This window comes from Vombatus ursinus, unplaced genomic scaffold (assembly GCF_900497805.2).
Source record: "Vombatus ursinus unplaced genomic scaffold, bare-nosed wombat genome assembly UNPS02014833.1, whole genome shotgun sequence".
In the NCBI taxonomy this organism is placed as follows: Eukaryota; Metazoa; Chordata; class Mammalia; order Diprotodontia; family Vombatidae; genus Vombatus; species Vombatus ursinus.
Genome location: NW_020954611.1, coordinates 7,766,427 through 7,793,658, shown reverse-complemented (window position 1 = coordinate 7,793,658; position 27,232 = coordinate 7,766,427). Strand labels below are relative to the sequence as shown.

At 40.8% G+C, this 27,232-nt stretch overlaps 1 protein-coding gene across 7 annotated transcripts in view; it reads right to left on the bottom strand.

Moving 5' to 3' along the window:
- PCGF5 (polycomb group ring finger 5) overlaps positions 1 to 27,232 on the bottom strand; it is a 139,976-nt gene that overhangs the window by 52,571 nt on the left and 60,173 nt on the right. For 4 of the 7 annotated variants that reach the window (XM_027839828.1, XM_027839835.1, XM_027839832.1 and 1 more), the window contains 2 exons: positions 21,349 to 21,641; positions 7,290 to 7,386 (listed from right to left, as the gene is read on the bottom strand). In XM_027839828.1, coding sequence (XP_027695629.1) covers positions 7,290 to 7,386; positions 21,349 to 21,460 — 209 coding nt within the window. In that variant the 5' untranslated portion in view covers positions 21,461 to 21,641. Of the gene's footprint in view, positions 1 to 7,289; positions 7,387 to 21,348; positions 21,642 to 23,917; positions 23,994 to 24,269; positions 24,327 to 24,765; positions 24,785 to 27,232 lie in introns of those variants that run through there. The other 3 variants (XM_027839834.1, XM_027839831.1, XM_027839833.1) reach the window with 3 other exon arrangements.

Genomic DNA, 27,232 nt, shown 5'->3' with positions numbered 1-27,232 from the left:
TTCCTCATCTGTAAAATGGGGATAATAATATCACCTACCCCTCGGGGTTGTTGTGAGGATTGAATGAGATAATTGTGAAGTGCTTAGTACAATGTCTGGCACATACTAAGCACCATATAAATGTTAGATATTGTAATCATCAAAATCATTTGCTGTCCCTGATGCCAGGAATTTACTTCCTTCCTCGAAGATCCTTTTTAGAATCCCTAGGTTCTTTCACAGCTCAGTTCAAGTGCCCTGAGGTCTTTCATGAATCTTTCAGGGCTAGTAATCAACCATATGCTCCAACCGTATAACGTTGGTCTCTACCTTGGACATATTTTGTAGTTACTTAAATGTGTACATGTTTTTCTTGATAAAATATAAACTCCTGAAGGATTTTGTATTTGGTGCCTGGCACACAGTAGGACCTTATTATTAGCAAGTGCTTGCTGGTTATTTGAAAATCTAGTTCACTTCCTCCTGTCCCACTATACAATACAGAAACTGAGACCCAGAGGTTTAATGACTTGTCCAACAGACAGTAGAGGGAGTGCTCTGAGACCCTTGATAATGGCACCAACTGTGGCTGACTGTGACCACCACTCTATCTCTAGACCTTCCTTACTGAAACCTTGGGATTGTTTAACCAGTCAGGGTTTAAAGCTCCACAATGACAGAATCTATAGTGATGCCTGGCTGACATGACCACAAAAGATTTTCAAAAGCAAGAATGTGAGAGATCCTATCTTCAGCCCTTGCTAACAAGGCAGTTTCCACCATTATGATGTTAGCATGAAGTTTGCAATGTCAGAGAAACTTCCCGATAGGACTGTAAAATCGGATTTAGAGCTACAAGGGACTTGAGAGGCCACTGGGTCCAACCCCTTCATTTCAGAGATGAAGTAAATGAGACACAAAGCAGTTATGTGACTTGCCCAGGGTCACAGAGCTAGTAAGTCTGTCTGAACAGACCTGAAATACAGGTTTTCCTGATTCTAAGTCGAGCACTACTCATGCCCCAGTGCTTTGGGCAAATCATCCATTGGTGATGATCTTTTAATTCTTCTCACCCCTTTTGGGCTTCAAAGAAATCAGTTTTCCTTGCTCTCTAAAGCTTCATTGGATCCACTCATGAAAACAAAATAATCCTTTATAATCTCATATTTACATAGCAATTTCTGGTTTCAAAAGCCCTTTATATTATCTTGTTTGATGCCCCACAAGAACTTTGCCAAGTAGTACCATGATTATCATCATTTTATAAATGAAGAAACATCGGAAAAAGGTAAATTGATCCTTGGGATCTAACTCCTTTGCTCTTTCCACTATACCCTAAATAAAAGTATGTGCACCCGCACACTCACACACACACACCCCCCCCTTCCAGCTCTGGAATTCTCTCTTCCCAAGACCTCTCCTATGTTAATTAGTGAGGGCCTAAGCAGCTCTAACACCATAGGCACTTACTGTCTCAGTCCCTACCAACAACTCACCAGCCATCCTGCTGCTGTACCTTCAGATCAGAGACTATACCCACAGTCCAGAAGAGTGCTTACATCCAAATGGCCTCACTCAAGCTTCACTGACACCTCACTTACCTTCCCCCACCCTACCTAGAAACTGGTAGTTTCTGCATCACTGTCCTCCACTCCCTCACATTCTGAAACCATAATAAATACTGACACAGCTATAGGTAAGGGTGTGTCAATCTACTCCCTTAAGGCTCTACAAGGCTTTTACTAAACTCCTACTACATGCGCAAGAGCAGAGGGTAAGAAGAAAGGCAAAAACAAAAACAAACAAACAAAAAACCTAGTCCTAGTTCTCAAGAAGCTCACAGTCTAAAGAGGGAGGCCTTCCCAAACCAAAATACCCTACCCCAGCCTCCACTCCACAATAAGTAAGGTCTCCTCCATTTGAAAGTAAACTCCTTCAGGGCAAAGTCTATCACAGCTTTTGTATTTGTAAACCCATAACTTAGCATAGGACTAGGCACATAGTCTGGGTTTAAATAAAAGCTTTTTCATTCACTCAAAAGCCTGGAAGAGAAAAGGAAGACCAAAGTTTAACTAGGTACTTCACTTTTACCAAAACAGTCTCTAAATAGCTAAGTAACAGGAAATCCTTATACTTTACTCATGGAACTCACTCTGAGGTCCTCACTCAGTCTGAATAGGAATGGGATCTGGACCCCAAAAATTAAAAGCCCTGGACTTTCCCACATGGTCAAGTCTCAGGCCAGCCTGAGGCTATAATCCACTCAACTGGGCTTTCACTGTGGCTACACCCAATCTCCCAATTCTGTTCAGTAACCCCCTCACTTCCCACCCTTAATCATTTCTAGACTCCATTCTTCCTTGGCCCATGTAGTCCAGATCCTCAGAGTTCTGTTACCACGCGGTCACCCCAGCTGACTGGCCACTCCCATCCAGATCCTCCCTAGACCCCTCCTCACAGTCACCTCAGACTACCTGGCCACTCCTAGATCCCTCCCACAGTCTTTCTGTATATAAGATTCATCTTAGCCTCCACTAAGGTGCTGAGATTCTTAAAATCTGGCCAACAGCACAGACTCAAAAGGAATCTTGCTCACTCAAATCAGCGTTCTAATAAACCTTGTCTTTGGCTGAAATAAGGCTTAGGTCGAAACAGCAAGTTATCAGGAAGAGTAGCTGCTAGAAGTAGACACATGGAGAGAAATAAGATGGAAATTCTGACAGCCTGACATAGCCAGTAGAAAAGAGTAATCATAAACAGCAGTCTGGGGTGCTTACTATAAAGCAAGCAGGACTTACTAGTGTATTAAAGCAAGGTAGAATAAATGATGCTCATGATGACCTTGATTCTTAACAGCAACTCATCTTTATGTAGTAATTTACAATTTATAAACTACTTTCTTCAGAACATTCTGTGCAGTCACTAGACGAGGCAGGACCTAACTGGGGCCATCAGTGCTAAGTGAGGCTGCCTTCACAGGTCTCTGGGTAAGAGAACCTGTTACTCTCCGCAGGACTTTCTAGCAGGTTCAATAGCCACTATTATAACTGCAGTCATCCCAGGTAGCTAGCTAAGCCTTCAAAGTGGCCTCAGAATGCATATCAAAACATCATCAAGTAAGTGTTCTGAGCCTGCAGTCTCTGGGTGTCCAAGAGTGATGTGACTCAGAAATCTAAACACGGAATTATTCCACCTAAAAGAATAGTTGTATTTATCACTTGATCTGTCCCAGAAGAGCTCCCTCCCCCAAGATAGTGGGCAGTGAAATTATGTATTACTCTCATTTGCAGAAAAGAAAACAGGCTCTTCAAGGTTAAGTGTCAATGGTCAGTGAGCAGTAGAGGGAGGGTGTGAAACACAAGTTTTCTAAATCTATGCCAGTGGTCTTTTGATTTCAGTTACCCGAAGAAATTATTAAATTTTGCTCAGGAAGGTAGGGAAGACATTATAGAATAAAAATGTTCAAGTCTGGCAGAAAGGGATAAACCCTGGGCTATCTAGGACACCTGAGTATCTAGAAGGGCTATACTTTCTGGGGATTTCAGAGAGCTAAAGTTTCACTATGTGATTCAAGGCACTGGGAATCACATAGAAGACTGGGAATGTTTCTAGTAAAAGTACTCATGGTCACTGCTAAGATCTCATTCTCTGACAATTAAAAGTTTGGCCATCACCAAGAGGTCCCACAGAAGACATAAAACAGGATTCTGGACTGTAAATATGGGAGTAGAGATGAATAAACTTTTGAAATGCATTTCTATAGTTGATAAAAGCAAATGTACCATCATCGTGGAAAGGCAGCAAAATGTTTTCCTTAATAAATCAACATTTTTAACTAGTTTATAAAATTCACTATAAGTGATGTTTCTTTGAGACATTCACCTTATCATTGAAAATATCATTTAGTTTAGCAACATGTATGCTGAAATCAAAGTACTAACTATATTTCCTAAGTTCAAAAAGGACTGAAACCTGCTATGACTAACAAAGACATTTTTAAAGGAACAAGATGAAAACTTCATGATACTGAATTGTGCTCCCTTCATCCCCACATCCCCCTTGCCCAGCCTCCCTTCTGCATGTATGGAGACTTACTCCATATATGTGTACATGATTACTCCCTCCATATCTTTCTTCCCAGACAGTGTGGTTAGCTAAAGGTGAAGTGAGAAAGGTAGTTTGTCATAGAGAAAATTTCATGAAATTCCTTGTACTTCCTTATTATATCTTTTAAGTACTTGGTTTTTATCCCACAGAAAATTCTTTTGTTAGTATTTTACAGCTGAAGTTAAGGCCAGTACTTTTTCTAGAGATGACCTGGTAAAAATCTGAACACTTTGGGAAATTTTAGGAGTTAGGCAGAAGTAAGCACTTCTTTCTCTGCAGCACAGGAGAGGGTATTTGTTGAACTCTGAATGGTTGGTAACCATTATCAACATTTTGTAAGAAATCATTCTTTATCTATCTAAAATCTTGTCATATTCTATTTAAATATATTTTAAGAAGCTAAATTTTGGTATAGATGATTTTATCTTTAAAATGTAGATAAAAATGCTTTGTAACCATAAAACCCTATATAAATATAAGGTGGTATTACTAGGATCCAGATTACTAAAAGCTGCAAGATGTAGAATACCGTAGCTAATTAGCAAACTTTACCAAACCAAGTAACATGTGGATAAAACAAATGGTCAGAAAGCAAGAGCAATGCTAAGATTTCAACCAGGCAGATGGAAGACTAGCTACCAAAGGCAAATCACTGATTTTTCAAAAAAAGAGATTCGTGATGCTGACATGCAGATGAATATGTCTTTTTGGTTCTCTCTGATAGTCAAAAGATGCAAAAAATTCATGATATTAAGTTTAACTGTTCCTATGTATTTAATTAGATTCTAACTTGCATCATAATTATTTGTATAGTTAACTTCGTAATTGGGAACTGGTTTCCATCTTTACAACCCCAGTTTCCACACGCATACTTCAGGTAATTAACAAATGCTTGTTGAATTGAACTCAAAGGGGAAATGTAAAATTTCCTCTGAAAAGTTGTAGGTAAGCACTTAAAGTTTTCTTTCCTACTAGAAATTCTTAAGGTTCCTCTAAGTTTTGAAACACTCGGCTTTTCACAATAAGAAAAAGTTCTATTAGAAAATCAGGATCTACCATCTACTATTTCCAGGGGGAAATTTCATATTTAAAAGGTGCATAATCAGTGAAGCAGCATTTAATTAAAGTGACCACAATCAGGCACAGTACTAACACTGGGGATACAAACAGTCTCTGCCCTGAAGTAGCGAACAGGTTAGCTGGGGAGGAAAAGAATATACAAACAATTGTGTATATGCAAGCCTATAGAGTGTAAAAGTGAGGTCATCTCATATAAGAAAGGAGAGGGAGTGGGGCAGCTAGGTAGCTCAGTGGATAGAGCACTGGTCCTGAAGTCAGGAGGACCTGAGTTCAAATCCAGCCTCAGACCAAACACTTGACACGTACTAGCTGTGTGACCTTGGGCACATCACTTAACCCCAATAGACTCACTAAAAAAAAAAAAACAAAAACCAAAAAAAAAAACCCAAAAAAAAAAAAAAAGAAAGAAAGGAGAGGGAGGAAAAGAATGGGACCAGGAAAGACCTTCAGCAGAAGGTAGAATCTGAGCAGAGCCTTGACTGAAGTCAAGAAAGCCAGGAAGCAGAGTATTATAGGCATGGGAGACAATCAGTGAAAAGCAAGAGAGAAGGAGCAAACAGGCTAGTGTTACTGGACTGTTGTATATGTGTAGGGAAGTCAATGCCAAGAAGGCTGAAAAGGTAAAAAGGAGCCATTTGGAAAGGGCTATTGAAGTGTACCAAATAGGGGGAAGGGGACATAGTTATACCTACACCATATGATCACTGATAACTGAGTAGACATATGGAAGTGAAGGCAAGAGGTGAAGAGGGCCTGAAGTTATTTCTCACGTGGCTTCACTGTTCTGGGACATCTCTGACTTCTCTACCATAACCTCACCATCCTTCAAGATCCTATCAGCTGAGGTACTCCACCTCACCACCATTCTCTGCCCATCTGACTGAAGGATAGTAGAGCCACGAATACCGAAACCTCCATCCAGGGAGGGAGCTCAGAACTTCTTGTTTTCCCTCTCTTCCTTGCCCCTGCCTCTCTCAGATTTTCAACTTCCTTTTGTGTTGTCTTCCCCAATTAGAGAGAAAGCTCCTTGAGGGCAGGGACTATCTTTTTTCATATTTCTATCTCCAGCATTAGCAAAATGCCTGGCACTTAGTAGGCACTTCATAAATGTTTATTGATTGACTCACTGAAGTAGGGTGGTGGTCATGTGAATGGAGAAGGTGATGCATAGATAGATGTTGTGAAGGTAATAAATAAGATTTGAAAGTATTTGATGATGCTGGAATGGGGCTCAGGAGAGAGATTAGAGCTGGATATATAAGTTTGGGAATCACCGGCAGAGGGATGATAACTACAGACCTAATTTGTGAATAGCTAAGGATAAGATCTATAACTAACACCTTTAATTTCTTTAAATATGGTGTTTTAAATACAGCAATTAGTGATTACTTATTAATCCAGTAAGAGACAAATTGTTTTTAAAAAAGAGATCTTTTAAGAAGGAAAAGAAACAACATAGGAAAGTAGAAACTCATGGTATATTGTTTGTTTCAATTAATTGGACATATTAAAAACTTTACTATTTGGTTTGAGGACCACCTCCCAGCCACCATCATCATCTACTGTAGTGGCTATTTGCATAATTTATAGCCATAGCGTCCAAAATTAAATAAGTTAAAAAAAATCAATATAAATCTTATAAACCCAAAGTGATCGAGGCAAATGAAAATTTAATCACAGAATTTTGGAAGTAGCAGAGGTCTTAGAAATTCATCCTTTCTTTTTTTATACAGGAGGAATTCAAACCAAAAAGAGGTTAACTTAAGAACCAAAGTCTCCTGACCCCAACTCCAATGCTCTTTATACAATAATCATGTATAAGTAATTACCTAATTATGTTATTCTGTAATTAATTCTAAGAAAAGGTGAATATTAAGATTAAATAACTTCTATTATAACTCTCAGAATATAAAAAAATGCATCATAATACTATATTCTAGTTCTATATTATAAAATAGTTTAAAATTTTGAAACAAATTATGAACACAGCAAAACTATTTAAAATTCCAAAGAATTATGTTAACCTAAGTCAATATACCATGAATGACTATAAAAATATCGGTTAGTTACTATAAACATTTTATTTTAATTTTCTGGTCTATGGTTAATACATGTTCACTTACCGTAACATTTCTAATGGATTTGTCTCATGAACCTGATTGCCACACTTTGGGCAATCATTACTATCTTCAAAGTGCTGGACTATGCAAGTCTTACAAACTAGGAAAAAGAAAAAGCGTTGTCAGATAACAAACAATAAGCAGTATTATACTATCATTTAGATAATGTTAAGTGAAATTTAACTGAAAATATTTCTTAAAGAATATAATTTCTTTTTGAATAAGGATTTTTTTCATTCTTTGTATACATATCCCCAGCACCTAACAATGTCTGGTACACAGTAGGTATCTAATAAGTGCTTGTTGATTTACTGATTAAACATTCCAGGTCACCTGTTACAGTAGAACATGATTTATTATACTTTAAAGAAATCTTAGAATTGCTACACTGTATCTAAACTTTATTAACATGGAATCCTATTGCAATTGTATAAGAATATATAGCTATAGTTATATGTGTCACACATACATAAATTTTTAGGTGTACTTACAAAAAGAAAATAATCTACATACATTATTCGTAATCAGTAACTTGGAATGTGCACAAAAGGGTATATTTTTCTGGTTTCAAAGCCACAACACCTAAGAAAGCAAATACCGGACCACCTAAACTATAATCAAACAAAGCAATCAATATCTATTTACCAAGCACTGAGCAAGCCCAGCGCTGGTGAGGTGTTAGAAATACAAAGACAAAAATGCAGCAGTTACTACCCTCAGGTAGCAAAATTCTATCAAGGAAAAGAACTCTTACTCACAAGTACATAAAAAATATACAGAAGGCAGCTTGGGAAGGGGAATGGCAGAAGCAGCCGCAAAGGTCAGGCGAGGCTGATCAGGTGGGACAGCACTTGAGGAAAGGAAGCTGGGGATTCTAGCAGGCAGAGATGAGGAGAGCCTGCATCCCAGGCATGGGGGGATATGCTATACAAAGGTACATGGAGGAGAGATGAAATGTTGACCATCGATTTAGCGCTGGAAGGGACTTCAGAGACCACTTAATTCAACGGAGGCCCTTAGAAATGAAGTGACTTTCCCCAGGTCACAAATGCAACAAGCCAAAGTTCACACCCAGACCCTCTGACTCCAAGTCCCACACGACTCCCATTGTCTCCTGTGTGTGAGAGATACATGAAGGGGCCTGTCTGGCTGGACTACAGAGTGCATGAAGGAGGATAACACATAACGCGTCTGTAAAGACAGAGTCAGGCTGCAAAGGCAGTCTATATTGTATCTAGAGGCAATACAAGGCCAGCAGAGCTTTCTGGACGAGAGCTGTGACACATACTTTAGAAATGGTGTTCTGAGAGCTGTGGAGAGCATGGACTGGAGATGGCAGGGATGAGGAGACCAATCAGGAAGCTAATGCAGGAGTCTAGACAAGAAGTAGCCAAGAGCTGAACTAAAGTGTTGGCCCCGGGAATCAAGAGAAGGGTGGTACAAGAGACGTTGTGGAGGTAGAAGCGTGGCATCTGACTGGATATGGGGGCAAAGAATAACAGTCAAATGTCAAGAGTGACTGAAACCGGGAATCTGGATAACTGGAAGACAGACTCAAAAGAAAAAGGAAAGTTTGGAAGAGCAGTGGATTTGGGAAGAAATACTGTAATAGCAACAATAACTAATATTTATGTAGCATTATCTTAAGGTTCACAAAGCTCTTTATGTATATTATCTATTATCACATTCCACCCACATGGCCACCCACCGAGGAAGGTGCCATGTTTTGGACATGCATACATTTAACACTTCTGCTATAACTGTACCTGAATGAAAGCAATAAGAAGTATAATGTAGATCATTCTCTATGCTCTGATCTAACTGGATTAACCTTAACTACTCACCTCACAAATGAATTCCAATGATTACAAGAGGAATCACAGCAGAAAAAAAGAACACTTTGGCAGAGCATATCACCATGAATGAGAAAGGTCAATGGGTTCACAGCATCTTCTTTTATCTTTATCTGGTTGGTTCTTATCTAGCCTATCATAAAAACAAGTCAACATCAAGGCAGTTCATTCCGTTCTTGAGCCCACTGCCCATACTTCAACTAAGGACAACTTTTTCTCGAAATTACTGTAAAGAACTGCATATTGTACTATTTGTGATCCATATGGCCTTTCCATCTCTCTCATACCGTAGAACAAACAGCCTGCATCACATCTCTGACACCTGTGCTTTGCCACACATTGTCATGTGAAGTCTGTTCACAAAATAAAATCTTGCATACGCAACACTTCAACTCTTTTTTAACACGAGTAATTGACCAACATTCCAGTCACATAACTTTTCTACTCAAAAGCCTCAAGTGGCTCCCCACCACTGACCTAACAAAAGCTACCATTTATATAGCATTTAAGGTTTACAAAGAGATCTACATATATGACCTCATCTGAGCTTCATATTAATTCTCTGAGATAGGTAAAATGGATATTTTAACCCCATTTTAGAGATAAAGAAACTGAGGCTCAGAGACGTCACAAATCTACTAAACATCAGACCCAGGGCTTACTTATGCCAAGTTCAACATTTTGCCAGTAATAAAGCAAATACTCCAGATCCAGGCATTCAAGGTCCTCTACATTCTGGCTCCAACATACCATTGCAGCTTTGATACCACTCATGCACATGCACCATGCTCAAACCAAAGTGGACTACATTTGCTTTTCTCTGTTTTCATCCTTTCCTACCTCAGTTGTCTTTGCATATACTATTATTGTCTTTGCCTGGAATGTAGGCACAATACCCATATGTTAAATATCCCTACTGTCTTCAATGACCAATTCAGACACCACCTCTGTCCCCTCCATCCTCTTCATCTGCAAATGTTCTTCCCTTCTCAAACTTCTCCTAACACTTTGGCCCTCTCCATTTATACTTCTCTCACTCTCCTTTGTATCACAATGATTTCCATACATGCCATTTCTCCTATTTAATTGTAAGCTCTTTGAGAGCAGGTCCTATACCATACTTATCTTTGTACCCATAACATCTAGCATTTTGTCTCCACATAGGCACTTAATGGTATAATAAATGTTTAGCAGCTTAGCATGTGTCAACAATACATTTCTTCTCTTGCTACATTTGATTTCAAAAATGTTTTGGCATTGCTACATGACCAAGATACTTGCTCATGACAAACTTACTTGCTCAAACATTTCCCCATTTATCTGTAAGGGCCCATCTTGATAATGTTCCTTATATATTCATTTTGATTTTACAAGATCCATCAAATCTTAACTCATTCCAACCAGTATACCATATATTGTATGAACCAGTATAACCTGTATATCATATGAACTGGCTCAATTTTGGGACAGAGTTACCAAACACAGTTAAGTCATCTACTGAAAAAAGATGATAAGTGTTAACATTATGAACATCTATTAATTATTTTTTATTGAGATGAATGTCTTCTTACTGTTATGCCATGGTGTGAGGAAAGGTTTCAGGAGATGGACTATTGAGAAGGACTCCAAGCTAGGACACTAGAAATTCAAGTACGGCTTGGTGAGGTATGTATCAAGGTGAGGCAAGTAAGTCAAGAGCCTGAAAGGTCTAGCAAGGTTTAAAAAGACTGAGAAGCATAGTATAACAGAGCAAGCAATATGTTAAACATAGTCATGAGGTATAGACAAGCTTCTATAGGCACAGACGAGATTCTAAGGTTAAGGCAGGAAAAGGTCCAGAGTTCAGAGAGTTTGAGGCAGAAGCACTAAGGTATAGGAACAAAAAAATACTTTATGGTCCTAAAGCATGGAGGGGTTACTGTTTACCTTCTGCCAGACCATCCTTGTTATGTGTAGATAGCTTTGGGCCCAAAGGATTGTGATAACCAAGAGGAGAGTTAAGCAACTGCAACTCTACCTTGACCCTGTGTGGGAGAGGTGATAGGATTATCAGTAGGTTATCTAATTGGCCCTCTAACCAGGAAGTATCCTTGGCTCTTTCTGGAGCCCAGACCTGTGAAGATGGGTTACAAAGGAAAGCCTGGTCTTTCACTGCAGTATTGACTCTGTTTAGACTTCCAAGACTAATCCCTCGGCCCCAGTCCTTAGTCTATTTAATAATGGAGGCATCCCTAGATTCTCTTGAAATAAAGGGTTTGTTAGATCTAATATTTCTCTCCTCTGTTCTATGATTAAAAGGGGAGAAAGGGCAACTTAGACAGTGAAAAGTTCTCTTAGTAAGGGGTAGAATACCAGCTGCATTGAGTCAGTACAGAACAGCAAATTTAAATACAAGAGAAATCTGCTACATATTTGGAAAAGGTCAGTTATCTGTTGTTGAGATTTACCAAGTGGTGATCAGGGGATAGCCACATCTTGTCCTGTGAACAAAAGAGAGGTCTCACTCAGCAGCAACAATGTACCTGACCTCTGAAGACTTGTTAAATCTTTCGTAGCTGAGGTCAGCCCAGAGCAGATTGTGCAAAGGTGGCAGCCACCACTGTCAGTGGTAGAGCTAAGTGAGGATTTTGGAACAGGGGTGGGGAGGGGTGGGGGGTGTGTGTGCCATGACAGAGGACATAACTGGCACATGAAGGACTCTCCTACGTTAAGATATCAATGGAGATGTCACAGGAAAACTCCATGAAGGACGGGAGACCTGCGCAATCAGTTGTCTTGCAAGTACTCCAGAAAGCCCAACGAAAAGAGTACTGCTTAAGTATCTAGTCCACCCTCTTTGTCAGACTATGAGTGTGGTCAAAGATCAGAAGAGCCAGCAGGATTTTTGAAATGTGTGAAGTGAAGAGGAAATAGTGGTTAAGCACTCTTAACCTAGGGTCTCTGAACTTAAAAAAAGTTTGATAACTGCATTTCTATATAATTAATTTCCTTCATAATCCTATGTGTTTTATTTTATGCATTCAAAAACATTTTAAGAAGGGGTTCATCATCTTCACCAGAATGCTAAAAGGATCCAGGACACAAACAAGGTAAGGACCCCTATTCTAGAGGATACACTAAGGGCAGTTACATGAGGAACACTCGGTAGCAACTATTCCGGGGCAAAGTAGATAAGTTAGTCTACAAGTTAACTAATTCAATTAAACATTTTACAAAACATTAGAGTTGAAAATAATCTTGGGGAATCATCCACTGTAGTCCCTGTGGATGAAAAAAAACTGAGGCCACGGGACCTTAGGTCACAGAGCCAATTAAGTAGCACAGTCAAAATTTAAACCCAGGTATTCTGACTCCAAATTCACTGTAGTATTACAGTGCTAGGTGTATAAAGAAAGATGTAACAAAGTCTCTGACCTCAAAGATTTCATAATACGGTCAGTATTAGAGAACAGTTTTTAAGGACAAACCAAAATCAGATGTCAAGGCTGACAAATGACTGGGTTATAAGGAAGTAGAATCAGTAAACACTCTTTGTCCTAATAAAGAAGGGAAGTATAGATAGAATGTGATAGCATACTGAGGCAGTAGAAAGATCAAAGAAAGTTATTTTTTAGAAAACAAGAGCTGAACATGATTTAAGCATGTGGGAAAGGAACCGGCAGAGGCTTCGAGATCATTACACCATCAATCGAAAGTTAGAAAAGACACCAGAGACCAGCTCATCCAATACTTTCATTTTATGGGCTTGTGCCGATACCTTCAGATGCAAAGTCTAGAGATGGAAAGGACTGGGATCAGGGATACAATGGAATAGTTAGCCTTTTCAAGGAGGGCCATCTCTTCTGCTCACCCAAGTAGGACACATGAGGGCACAGAAAGGTACAGAGGAGAGTTGAGCGAGTGTATGTTGAGGAAAAGTTATGAACTTGACAAGGATAAAGCCAACACAAACTCCAAAGATGGGCTTTCTCAGAACCCTTGAGCAGCTGACATTAGCTGCAGTAACCCAAGAACATGGCATAAAAGCTTGGTCACCAACACATGAACATGGAATCCGAGATAACCACTCCACATCTTGCCAAAATGAGACAAACCATCCTTAGTGCAAGTTCTGAAAGATTATAGGACCTTGCCAGGACGATATAGTAATAAGTGATATATACAATGGCTCAGGGAGAAAGAAAAAGATATGACATATACTCTTCCCTGGAAAAGGGTAGTCCTGGAAGCTCAAGGATTCCTCCTGGAGGTCTTTCAAAGACAATATGCAACACATTACATAGCATTTGCTGGAGTGAAGGAATGAGATGCTGAAAAAATCAGAAAACACCATAACATACATGGATTCTCCAGAGAAGACTCTCTGTTTTGTGGAAAAAAGCCTACTTTGATGTTATATGTGACCACACAATAAGTTAAGAGTCTAAGATGTATACTGAAGAAAAAAAAATTGAGACAAATGCTGTAATACGTCAGAACAGGCAGGAGTCTGAGCATAGGGAAGCAAGCAAAGATTAATGGATCAGGAAGAATCTCAGCATTCAGGGCAGGCAGGGGAGAGAAAGAATACTAAATTAATCTACAATCGAAGGGCAAAGGCTGCTTGACCTCTGACTGCTTTTATCCTTTTCTTGTGAGTAGCCTCTTGGCCACAGATGTTTAACTGCTTTCAAAGGGAGCACTGAACCCAAGCAGGTCCACCAGCTCGATTGAGGAAGAGGCAGAAGTGATGAGATTACTGGGTCTTACGATAGGATACTGTGAACGGGAAGCTAATTCTGTTATTGACATTTGTCTCTTAGCAGAAGGAAGCAAATGTCAGTTAACTTGAACAACAGAATTAGCTATGTTCTCATCTGGTATTAAGTTCAAGGTCTTCCTAGATACAATTATATAGGATCTCTGGTGACATTTCCCTATATTTACACAAGGAGGATAATTGGTTGAGTAGTTTTAAGTTTTAAAAGATCCCAACCTTTTTTCTTTGTCAAAAGTGTTATCTTTGATCTTCTCTGATTCACTAGAATGCATGGTGATGATATAGATCTCCAAAGTTTTGTGCTAGGAGTTTTAAACATAGGTTTACTTCCTCCCTTGAGATACTCTTGCAGGTCATCCAGATGAGCATTTTTAATATTTGTTGTTACATGCTATATATTTTATACTTTTTCTCAAACCCCTGCCAGTTCCAAATATTCCTAAATGGATTCAGTTTACTACAGTAATAAAAGCAGCTACAGAATTTTCAGCACATCATACAGTAGAAAGAGTAGTGGATTTAGAGACAGAAGTCCTTGATACAAATCCCAACATCAGGTATGTGTAGAAGCAAGTCAATTAACCTCTGCAAATCTCAAACGTGAAAAATGGAGGTATTTGCCATACTTAGTGTATTAATATTATTTCTATTTATTATCTTTGTTTTCAGCTTTCAATGTCAAGATGCTTTGTTTTGGTCTCATATTTTTTCAACCCTTTCGAAGTTTTCCTTTCTATATGAAGCATAAAGTTTACAAAATTAAATTAAAATGTGTACTACCACATCTGATCAACTTTCTTCTTTTAAAGGCAATGTTATTATTAACAATAAGAAAGCTCAATCTCGTTTAAACAAACCTATAATCATTATTTCTTCTAAATGAATCCTACAATCATTTTTGCAAATGGATATTTTCTGATGCAATGCTTCAAACATTTAACAACACTATATCAATGATCAGATTTCAAGTGTAGCATGACACATTACGTGGGTATGAGAGGAAACTCAACTTCCCACCTCAATTAATGTAAATACAGAATGAGATGGACAATTCACCTGAGAGGAGGCAACTTCAAGCATCATGACTCTTTGTACCAGAGAAGAGTGCTGGCTACAGACTCAAGAAAGCAGACCCTAGAAACTCAACTAAGTGAGTTTGCCCCTACACACAAAGGGAGATGCATGAAGACTCTATAAAGAGGGAAAAAATTTCAGGCTCTCCCCTAATTATCAGAAGTTGTGAGTTAATCTTGTCCACAAATCGATACTCCATGTGTGCCTCACTACCATAATATTTAAGTCTGAGCCCACTCTCCCCATGGATGCTGTGTGTATTTATGGTAGATTAAGTCCTTGGCACTGTTTTATATAAATCCTTCTTACTATATCATCTTAGTAAACGCCTTTGCTAAAAGCTAATTAAGTCTACTGATTGAATGTTAATGGGAAGCCACCCATTAACAATGGGGGCTCATGAGATAAAGCAGTAGAAGTAGCTAGCCATAGGGGAACTCAAACCTCAGAGGACCCATGTCTCAAATTTCAATGCAAACTGAAGGATTAGCTCCAGAGGGGATGTTACACATGTGTATTGTACAGAATCAGAGTAGGGAAGAACGTATTAGACAATCTGGTCCAATCCAAACTAAAACAAGAATCCCTTCAACAACCTATTTGAGAAGAGGCTGTTATTATCCAGTATTTGTTGTTGTTGTTTTTTTTGTTTTGTTTTTTGGTGAGGCAACTGGGGTCAAGTGACTTGCCCAAGGTCACATAGCTAGAAAGTGTCAAGTGTTTGGTCTAAGGCCAGATGTGAACTCAGGTCCTCCTGACTTCAGGGCTGGTGCTCTATCCACTGCGCCATCTAGCTGCCCCTATCCAGTATTTGTTTAAAGACCTCTGGGTAGGGGAAACTCACATAAATATATAGTGAACCCAATCAGAATTGTCCCATGATTTTCTCCACCACTGCTTAGCAATGAATGGTGGGAGTGATTTAAGGCTGAGACTTGGCAGGGAATAACTGGCAAAAGGATAAGGGGGCAATGGACTCAAGAGGACAGTGTAGAGGTGAATTGGTTCACCAAGGCATCAAGATGGGAAAAAGAAGACAAAGTGACTAGTGCAAGGAAGGTGGTGTGGGAGGAGTTAAAGGTTTGGTAGTCTATGGACAAAGAGCAGGCTTTTGTAAGGGAAGGCAGAGGGAGAGGTGAAAAGCCAATAGGTTATGGTCAGTTAAAGGGATTTCAGAATTCCTGAACGTGGATGTGGTAGACTTGTGGGTGATGATGAAATCAAAGGTATTACCATTTTAGTGTGTGGCTGAGGTGGGGTGGAGCTGTAGCTCATGGGAGGTGAGTAGGTTAGCGATGGTTCAAGTCCCTTTGAATAAGGGCAGGAGCTGGGGAGTAAGAGAAAAATTATAAGCTAAGTATCAAACTCATCTAGCAAGGAAGGGGAGTGACCTGGAGAACAGCCATGAACCTCAAAGGAGAGGTTACTGAGTGATGGGTTACTGGGTGAGTTCGAGAGAGAATCTGGGAGTGGGAACAGGGAGCAAGGAGAACTGCCTCACCAGTGGGCTGAAGGGAATGAGTGAAGGTGCCGCCAGAACTGTTAAGGGTGGCAAGGGAAGCTGGCTCAGCAGGAGGAAGTCATGTTTCTGTAACAGCTAAAGGACAGGAGGAGTGGGAGAGGAAAAGATTTAGGATGAAAGGAAGTTTGTTGCCTATAGGGCAGAGTGGAAAGGCTAGGTGGTGTTCAGCTGGAATTTTGGGACTCTGAGGTGGGAGGGTTTAGGGGGATGAGAATAAGAACCTGGGTGAAAGAAGATGGGGAATGGCCTACGTTCTAAGAATCATGGGGATGCATTCTTGGGTATGCCTGGGTATGAGACTGTTCATCATTGGCCTCTTCCTTATGCTTTCCTTTAGGATCACAGATTTAGAGGTAGAAGGATCCAAGATGCCACTGAGTCTGACCCTCTCATTTTACACATAAGGAAAGTGAGGGAGAGATGTTAAATTACTTGTCCAGGGTCATAAAGCTATCTGAGTGTCTGAGGCAAGATCTGAACTTGGTTTTTCCTGATCCAGGTCCAGCGCTCACTCTATCCCCTACAAGACTTCAACTTCTCTCCAGCTCACTCTAACCATAAACTCCTACACCATGCCACTCCTAAGACTATTCTTTATCTTTACTCCAACCTTCCCAAACATTCTACCAATCCCTGTCTATCATCCCTGGTCTGGTGTCACTTTCCTCCTTTTCACAGTCTTGACCCGTTAATTAAGGAGGTCACTTTTACATTCTCCTCTACACTCAAATCAATTCAAAAGGCAATTATTAAACATAGAAATCAGAGCCAGAACGTCCTGCAAGGAGCTGCAACGAGCTACTGTGGCTACAATATAGAGTGCATGAATGGGAATAAGATGTAATCACTCTGGGGAGACGAGGTGTAGCCAGATTTTAAAGGTATTTAAATTTTCAGTATTTTATCTTACAGGAAATGGAGGCCAATTAAGCCAGGGGAGGGAGGTAAGGATCAGGCCTGTGACCAGGAGTATTAATTTAGCAGCTCTATAGTGTGGAACAGAGCCTTGAAAGCAAAAAGGATGGGTTACTGCAGTAGTCCATGCAAGTCCATGGTACTGAGAACCAGGGCTAGACTGGTTATGGTGTGATAGGCTGAAGCAGAATCAACAAGACTTGGTAATTGATGGGAGATGAATGAGAATAAGAACTGAGGATAACTACTAGGTGCTACACTTAGATAGCTGGAAGAATGTCAACAAGAATAAGGCAGTTAAGAGAAGGGATGGGTATAGGAAAGAAAGTAAGTTCCATTTGGTCATGTGGAGTTTGAGATCCAGTTGGAGAGTACAAAAGTCAAGTAGTAGGTGACAGAAGCTCTAGAGAGAAAAAAGTGGCTAATCTACTCATTTGGAAGTCATCTGCATAAAGACATTAGTTCAACTCATGGGAATTCAAAACTAGAATGGATTGCCTCCTGTCACAGTGGACTTCATATTCCCCCTTACCAAGGAAGCCACCATTCTTAACAATTCATACCAATCAAGTCTGAAGTAGATGAAATGTTCCACACCAATAGCTCCAACAGGAGGGAGAAGAATATCTTCTCATCTCTTCTTCGAGAATAAGGTTAGTCATTATAATTAAACCGTATACCATTTGGATCTTTTGTTCTTTCCATTTACACTGTTAAAAGTTACTGTGTACAGTGTATTCCTGGTTTAGTTCATATCGATCTTTTCATATTTTTCTGCATTCTTCATTTTCATCCTTCCTGTTTTGCAATTTCATTTATGTACTACAATTTGAAAAACTATTCCTTAATCAATGGTTATCAACTTTATTTCCAATTCCTTGCTACCACAAAAAATGCTATTGATATTTTGGTGTATATTAGACCTTTCTTTCTATATTTAACTTCCCTGGGCAGGGATATATCTAGGACAAAGGAAAGAGGACATTGGTCAGGTTTTGGGTTTTTGGTTTTTTTTTTTTTGCATAATTCAAAACTGTTTCTAGAATGACTCTACCAATTTAAAGGTCCACCAATAGTACATAAGTGTGAATATTTTTTCAAAGGTCTTCCAGTACTGACTATTCCCATCATCTTTCCCATTTTTTTCAAATGTGAAGTAAACCGTCAGATTTGTTGTGATTTGTCTTTCTCTTATTATAACTGATGTGGAACAGTCTTTCACATGGCTACTAACAGTTTAACATTTTTCTTTTGAGAATTGTTTGTTACTATCTTTTGACCATTTACCATTATTGATGATATCTTAATTAATAAATGGATCCAGTGGCCCTTTCTCAGTCCTCATCCTCCTAGACTCCAAAGAAACTTTTGACACTAAAAACTATTCCTCCTTCCCATATACTTTCTCTTCTGAGTATTCTTGACACTGCTCTAATTCTTCTACCTACCTGACCACCTCTTCTAGTATCCTCCGTTAGATCATGATCCACATTTCATAGTTGTAACCCAGGGTTCTGTCCTCTCAATGATCTTACCAACTCCCTTGGGTTCAATTAATGATCTCTATGCAGATGACTCCCAAATCTCTCCATATAGTTTTCCCATTTACCCTAAGTTCCAGTCCTAACTGCCTGATAGACAGCTGCTCCTGGATAATTCATGGGTACTGTGTGAAGGTCAGATTGGGGAGGGGAGAGAGGCCAGGAAGGGAGAACAAATAGCAATAGTCCAGGCAAAAGGCTGATAAAAGTCTGGAGGAAAGCAGTAGCCTGTAAGTAGAAAGAAGGGGATGGATGTGAGATGTTGACGTAGAACTGATAAAACTTGGCAACTGATTCAATATGAACCCATATGAGGAAGTGAGAGAGAGAAATCAAGTATTGTGGAGTTTCAAATCTCAGAGACTAGAAGGATGGTAGTACTTCCCCAAGTCTTCTCCTCTCCGGGTTAATATTTTGCCCCCTTCAACTAGCATGTTTTAATATCCTTTAGCATTTTGGGTGTTATATAGTTTTATCAACGTCCTTTCTAAAATGTGATGCCTAGAACTGAATATATTTCTCCAGAAATAATCTGACCAAGAGAGGACAAGAGGACCATCATTTCCCTAGCTGTGGATACTATGTCTCTCTGTATGTACTCTTAAGATGCTACTAGTTTTTCTAAAGGCTCCTTACTAGAAAACACTATAAATCTTGTAAATATGGCCCCAGTTTCTCCCTTACTTTGGTTTCTGATGATAAAGTTTTCCTTCTCTTTGACAGCACCAATCCTTCCATATGTGCCCTTGACCCTATGTGCTCCCATCCTCTGTTATCTTATCTCCTCTCCTTTCTCAACCTCTCTATCTAGTCTTTAATTTCTCCCCATCTGTCAGCTATTTCCTGATTGCTTTTGGGCATCCTTGAGAAACCTTCACTGTATCCTTCTACCTCTTTCAAGGTGTCCTCTTGCCTTTCTCCGGTAAACTCTTAGACAGCTGTCTACACTCAGAGCCTCTGCTGCCTTTCCTGGGACCTCCTCCTCAAACCTTCGCAATCTAGCTCCAGGTCTCGTCATTCAAATTAAAGTACTCTCTTTCAAGTCACCAATAATTTAATTGCCAAGTCTGATAGTGAAAATCTTTTCTCAGTCCTCATCCTTTTTGATTTCTCTCCTCCATCTAATAGAGATTAGATACCTCTTCTGTTTTTTCATGATATTCCTCTTCCTTGATTCTCCTCCAGCCTGTGTGGCCACCTCTTCTTAGTCTCTCTTGCCAGTTCATTACCTATAGTCTACCTCCCAAAGGCTCTGTCTTGAGGCCTCTTCTCTCTCTATATTCTCTTGGTGACCTCATTGGCTCCCATGGGTTTAGTTATCATCTCCACCCAAATGACTCACAGATCTAAGTACCCTGGCTGAACCTCTCTCCCCAGTGTCAGTCCCACAATGCCAACTGCCTGTTGGACATTTAAGACTGCATGTCCCAGAGACATTTCAAGCTGAACACGTACAAAACAGAATTCATTATTTCCCTCTCCCCTTACCAAACTTGTCTATTTCTCTCAAAAATACAACCATTTCCCCAGTCTCCAATCCCTGACTCCTCACTTCTCCTGACCCACATATCCAAACAGAGGCAAAATCTTGTCATTTCTACTTTGACAAAATCTCTCCAACCCACCCTTTCTCCCTGCTCATATAACCACTCTTAGTTCAAACCCTCACTTCGACTATTTTACAATGTCCTTCTTGTTGATCTCCCTGCCTCACATCTCTGCACTACAATCCATCCTCCACAAAGCTGCCAAAATAACTTTCCTTGCATATAAATCTAACCATGTCACTCCCCTAATTTAGTGGACTACACTGACTCCCCACTGCCTCTAAGTTAAAACAAATTCCTATGGTTAGCTTTTAAAGCCCTATAAAATCTGGTCCAAGCCTATCTTCCCATCTCACTGTACACTGCTCCCTTTCCCATACTCTGTGGTTGGGTCCACAGAGGCTTTTATACCAGTTATCTCCTATGCCAAGACTGTCCTCTCTCCTCACTTCTGCCTTATAAAACCTCTCATTTCCTTGAGACACAACTCAAACACTACTTTTTATACAAAGCCTTCCTTGAACCAGCTTCCCTTATCACCAACCTGCCCCCCTCCTGGTGCCCTCCCTCCTTAATTATATTTTCTTTCACTCCCTCATTTTGGATTTGTTCTGTATGTACTCATATGTGTAGGTGCTGTCTTCCCCAACAGAATATAAGTTCCCAGAGTAAGAATTGTTTAATTCTGTCTTTATATCTTCAGTGCCTTGCAGAACGTCCAGGCACCTTACAAATGCTTATTGACTGATCAGTAGAATATTTTTCTTTCAAAAAGTTGCAATTCCATAAAAATAGGAACAAATTTAAAAGTGAGAATAATTTTGATTGATGCTTTCCAAAATAATACTTACAGGTGTGGAGACACTCTGTCACAGTAGTTGGCTTGATGAGATACCCTTTACAGATGTAACAGGTAATATGAGGATTAAAGTCTTTCACCAAGTGCTTCCTTTGAGTAGCCATTCGAAGAGTAGCTGATATTGTTGAGTAGTTTGCACAAGAAATAGCCTACGTAGATCAAAGTCGAATCACAGGAGCTGGTAGGTTTCTCTGTGTAGGTGGGCTTTCTGAGACATCTGAATGAATCAATCTTCTCATAAGGACACTGTTCATAACTCCGTTTGGAGGTTTTGCTTTTTCATACCTATTAGAGTTATTTAAGTGGGAGAAGAAATATGAAATTTTGTCTACTACATATCATAAAAATAATTTTCAAAATTTGCTGCTGCATAATGATAAATGTTCAGTTCTACATGTAACTTGAATGACTGAATTTAACATGCCTTTGACATATTAGGATTTTAAAATTGTCTTAAATATACTCAGAAAAAGGAAAAGTATCTGTCAGTTATCAAAATCAAGGGCATATCTCTAAATTTTCTAAATTCTTAATAAAAGAACTTTTCCTACTGAACCTCATTCTAGCTACTAAAATCACCATGTATAAGGCTCCTAAAATGCAAATAGTAATTAAGAAAGTTTCCTTCACCTGTGTGCTGTAAAAATCTCTTGAATATATATAAATAAAATCATATATTTAAGAATTAATTTTACAGACATTTTATATTGGTTATGATTTAACACTCAATAACTCACTGTTGGGCTGTGCATCTTTAGGCAGAGTATAATGTAAAGAACCTGGGCCATGTGTGGCCTTCTAGGTCCTCAAGTGTGGTCTTTTGACTGAATCCAAACTTCACAGAACAGATCCTCTTAATAGAAAGATTTGTTTTGTAAAACTCAGTCAAAAGGACCTAGAAGGCCTCGAGGCCGCAGGTTCCTCATCCCTGACCTAGGACCTATTATGCCCATGGAAAATAAGAGGATCATAGATTAGGTATGGAAGGGAACTATGAAATTATCTAACCCAACTCACAAAAATCCGAAGCCCAAAAAAGTTAAGTGAGTTGTCCAACTGGTTCAAATTGAGATCTTCTGACCTTAATTCCACTTTACCACATGGCCACCTACACAACTCATTTATTTTCTCTTCCACTCATTCATTTTAACAGCATAGATTTTTAGGGGTCAATGTGGCCAACCCTCTCATTTTAGAGATAAGGAAAGGAGGGAAAGAAATCAAGTGACTTGTAAATGGTTATATAGCTAATATGCACCTGAACTTTGAACTCAGGTCTTCCTGACTCTAAGTCCAATGGACCAACCAATTTCAATTTATATAATACAAATAAATGATATTAATAGCTAGCATTTACATAACACTTTAAGGCATGCAAATCACTTTACAAATATCATCTCATTTAATCGTCACAACAACCCAGGAGGCAGGTGCTATTATTACTGTCATTTTTACAGAAGAGGAAACAATCACAGAAGTCTTTAAGTTTATATATGGCCTTCCTTACAAAATCTGTGTGAAGTAGCTATTGCAGATCATCCCCATTTTACAAACACGGGGCAGGGAGTCACACAAGAAGTCACTGGAAGAGACCAGGACTCAAAACTCACGCTTACTAACTCCAAAACCAGTCCTTAGATCTCTGGGCCTTATTTTTCATATCAATAAATGGGGGGGTGGGGAGTTAAGCCTTAAGATGACCAAAGGTCTTCTCAGCTCTAACAATCTAAGAAAACGAAATAATTCAAGAATGCAACAAGTTATTGACATGCTACAAATAAGTGGCTCACAAAAGTTCATTTCAACATTCAATTCAATCAACATTTCTTAAGCAACCACTGAAAACTGTAGGGTGCCCAGATTGGAGTAATTGCCCTCTAGGAGCTTCCACGCACAACCCCATTAGTGGATTACCTACAGACTTCTTTGCTATAAAATGGAACGTGACAACAGCACCAGGGAGGAACCCCAAATGCTATGAGAAATCGAAAGAGGTAGGCAGGCAATTTAAAAAAAAAAAAAAGATCCAAAGCCTTCTTTAAAAGTTGGAAAGCCTTTTCTTTTGGTTTCTGTGTCCGTGCGTAGGGACGGTCAGGTGTGGGTTTGGGGACCATTAAATGGGACGGCTGGGCACCTAAATGTGGGCCCGTTTTTCTGAAGGATGCGCAGGTGGCCTGGCTCCAACAGGTCAACACGTGGTGTTTCTGCTCCTTTCTCGACATTTACTCGCAATTTACAAACTAACCCCTCCTCCTAGGAATGGGTGGAGGAGAAAATGGAGCCCCCCCCACCTCCCTAAGCCTCCTCATCCCGCACTCCTCCCCGCTCTTCGGGGGGCTAGGTGGGCTCTCGGGGACGGGTCTCCCCGCCTCGATCCCGGCAGGGCCGGCTCCGCTCGCCCTCTCCCCCGCGCCGCCGGCAGGTCTGGGCAGCTGCGGCAGGTGCCTCCAAGTGGCCGCTTCCCCGCAGGGTGCAAAGTTCCGGGGGGCGGGGGCTCGAGCGCTCCCCGCTCCCGCCCCGCGCCCCCCTCCTTACCCCGCGGCGCCGCCGCCGCCCCTTACCCGCCAGCCCCAGGCGCAGAGCTCGCCGCCCGCCGGCGTGCCAGCCCGAGAGAAGGAAAGTGAAAGAGAAAGACCGTCAGCCCAGCCCGCGGGCCCCGCGCCGCGCGGCCTGGGCCAGGCCCCCCCCCCGCCCCCCCCCCCCGCCCAGCGGGCGCGCCCCCCCCGCGCCCGGGCCCCCCGGCCCCAGGCCGGCCCGCGCCCGCCCCGCCCCGCAACTCAACCCCACCCCCTCGCTCCCGGCCGGGCGCCCCAGCCGCCAGCTTCCCGGCGCGGCCAGCGCGCCTCGCGCCCGCTCCCCATTCGGGCCGCGCCCCCTCTCCGCGGCCGGGCCGCGTTCCCACGCCCCGCTCACCCGGGGACGTCTCCCTCCACACCGGTCCGCTCGCCCTCGCTGCCTCGCCCCGGGTTTAACGCGTGGCTGCGGCTAGATTTGGGGCGAGGTTTTGTTTTTCTCCATCATCACAAATGAGCAATTTTTTCTGCACCGGTGGCTTGAAAAGGCAACGGTCAAGGTTTCTGTGGGTCCGAGTGAAACCCCTCTGCTCCGGGCAGCTGGGGACAGCCGCGGCCAGCTCGGCCGTTGGCTCGGTGAAAACGGGGGTCACTCGGATCTGCAACTCGCCGAGAAGTCAGTATCTTAACTGCCGGGAGACCCGGGCGCTGCTGGCATGGGGAGCCGGGAGAAACTTTTCTCCTGAAAAGTAACTGAAATTGCTCAAAATTAACGGATGGGGCAAGACGAAGAATTAGTTTTCCAAGTTACCAAAACCCAACTCTGGGTCCCCCGAGCCCCACCTACGCCGCGCTTTCCACCGTACACCTAACTCTTTCAACAAGTACTCACTGACCCCGGCGGCGGCCGTCAGCTAACCTCGCTGCTAGGCCGTACCTAGGAGGCGGCTCCCCGCAGCAATCACATGGTTCGCCCCGGTCCGGCCCGAACGCTCCTTAAAGTCACTATCCAGGACTGCTTAGGTGGGGGATGGCCCGGACCAAACTGGCCCAAAACGGGCAGCTGCCAGAGGAAGAGGGCAGGGCGACGCTTCCGAGGCCCGGAGGGAGGGGGTGGGAGCTACAGGACTATTTCTTCACTCTAAGCTCCAGACCCCAGGCAACGGTAGTCTAGAGAAACCTGGGTACAAATAGGACCTCCGATGGAGCACGCTTTCTGACCACGGGGCAAGTCTTTGGAAGTTAGTTTCCTCTTCTGTAAAATGAGAACGACGTTACCTACTTAGCAAGGTTGTTTAATGTTTCAAATTAGAATATATGTAGAATGTAATAGAGTATACAACTTTTGCTTTGTCAACCTTAGTGATATTCCTAAAGAACAGGTCTAAGCATGTGACTTCTCTGCTCAATACATTCAAATGGCTCTCAATTAACCTCTAGGATAAAATCTAAATAAATCCATTTGACATTTGGAGCCTTTCACCAGCCCATCTTTCCAACATTACTATACATTAACTCCTCCTTCAGGAACGCTACAGTATCACAAACTACAGCGTAGGGTGAGCTTCTTCACACAGGGGACATTCCACACCTCATTTCATTGCCTGTGCAATGACGGACCCCTGTACCTAGCACGTGTTCCTTCTTCATAAGCTCTGCCTCTTAGAATTTCTAGTTTCCTTCAAAGCTCAGCTGAAGGGACACCTTCTATTTCTGGGGTGTTTTGTTTCCCCTTAGTTGCTAGTATTCCCTAAATGGATTTTGTAATGATATATATATCATGTATGTATGTATGTGTGTGTGTGTGTCTGTGTGTGTGTATAAAGAGAGATATCTATAGATTCATGTAATTATATATATGTATATATAAGATCTATAGATGCATGTAATTATATGTAGATGATAGGCATCTATACAGATTGTATCACTACAGATGTGTGTACACACATCTACACATCATCTATACTTTGAGGGCAGGGAGTTTTATGACACAATAGATAACAGAACTGGGCCAGGTGTCATGAAGACCCAGTTTAAATTTGGCCTTAGACATTTACTAGCATTGTAACCCTGAACAAGTCACTTTACTTTTCCTCTTTCCTCATGTGTAAAATGGAGATAGTAACTGCACCTACCTCCCAGCATTGTTGTGAGGACCAAATGAAGCAAAAATTATAAAGCACTTGGCATAGTGCCTGACATATATAGTCTATGTAGGTGCTCAATAAAATGCTCACTGATTGATATATGAATGTCAGTTATTATTATCATTCTTCCCTGAACAGCTGAGTGTGGATGTATACATTTGGGGGAGGGAGACAAAAAATGTTGCTAGGAATATTTGTATATGTCTTTAAAGCTTAATTTCTGTCTTAAATCTGACCTATATCACTAAAACGAATGATGAAAGTTCGAATTGTTCTTTCTATAATTACATTTATGGTGGAGGGGGCCAGGGAAGAAAGAAGAGGGAAAGGGAAAAAAAAAGAAAATGCAATCTGTTCTACCACCAAAAGAGTATTCCACATCAAAAACAACTTTCTCCAATCATACTTTACTAATCCTAATGGGACCCCCTCATAAATCTCTATCTGCCAGTTTGCTAAACTGTGATCAGCTTCAATAAGTTACACCAATCATGACGAGCTGGGAAAACAGGCTAGGTAAATGACTTTATGCTTGAAGGATTTCACTGCAGGTTTCTTTAATCTCTGAGAATAAACAAACCAACATAAAGAAGAGTCATCTTATTTCCAGCGCATTTAAAATACGTAATGGAAGCTATTCCCATTACAATAAGTCATAACACACATGGCAGCATGCCAATTTTAAGAAATTACCATTCACAGCACAACTATATGTATTGAAAAGTACACAAAATATATGGATGCTTTCCCACTTTCTTGATAAATTTTACAAGTACAGTTCATATTTATGTATTGTCCAAAAAGACTAAATGACTTTGGATCAATATAGACAAATTGCTTTCATGAAAAAACAATACAGCGGGAAAAGGTCAGAAGTAATTAACTTTTGCAGGAGGGGGTACATCACCTTCCAAAAATATTAACCAAGGATTCCTTTTGTCAAAGGTATATTTCTAAGAAAAAAAGTGGTTAACAAAGCAAGAAGAGGAAGCTTCTTGGACCCAAGAAAAAATTAAAAAATAAAAGACCTATTATAGCACCTTTCTCCTTCATGTCCCTGCCCTGCTCAATTTGTATCACTTTGGGATCATATGCAACCCTTCATTCTTTACCGGCTCAGCTCTTCCACAGACTATAAATATGCAAAATTTGCCCCTCTCCCAACACACACACCCTAACACCAATAACTTCGTGGTACCTGCTTTCCTCAAGCTAT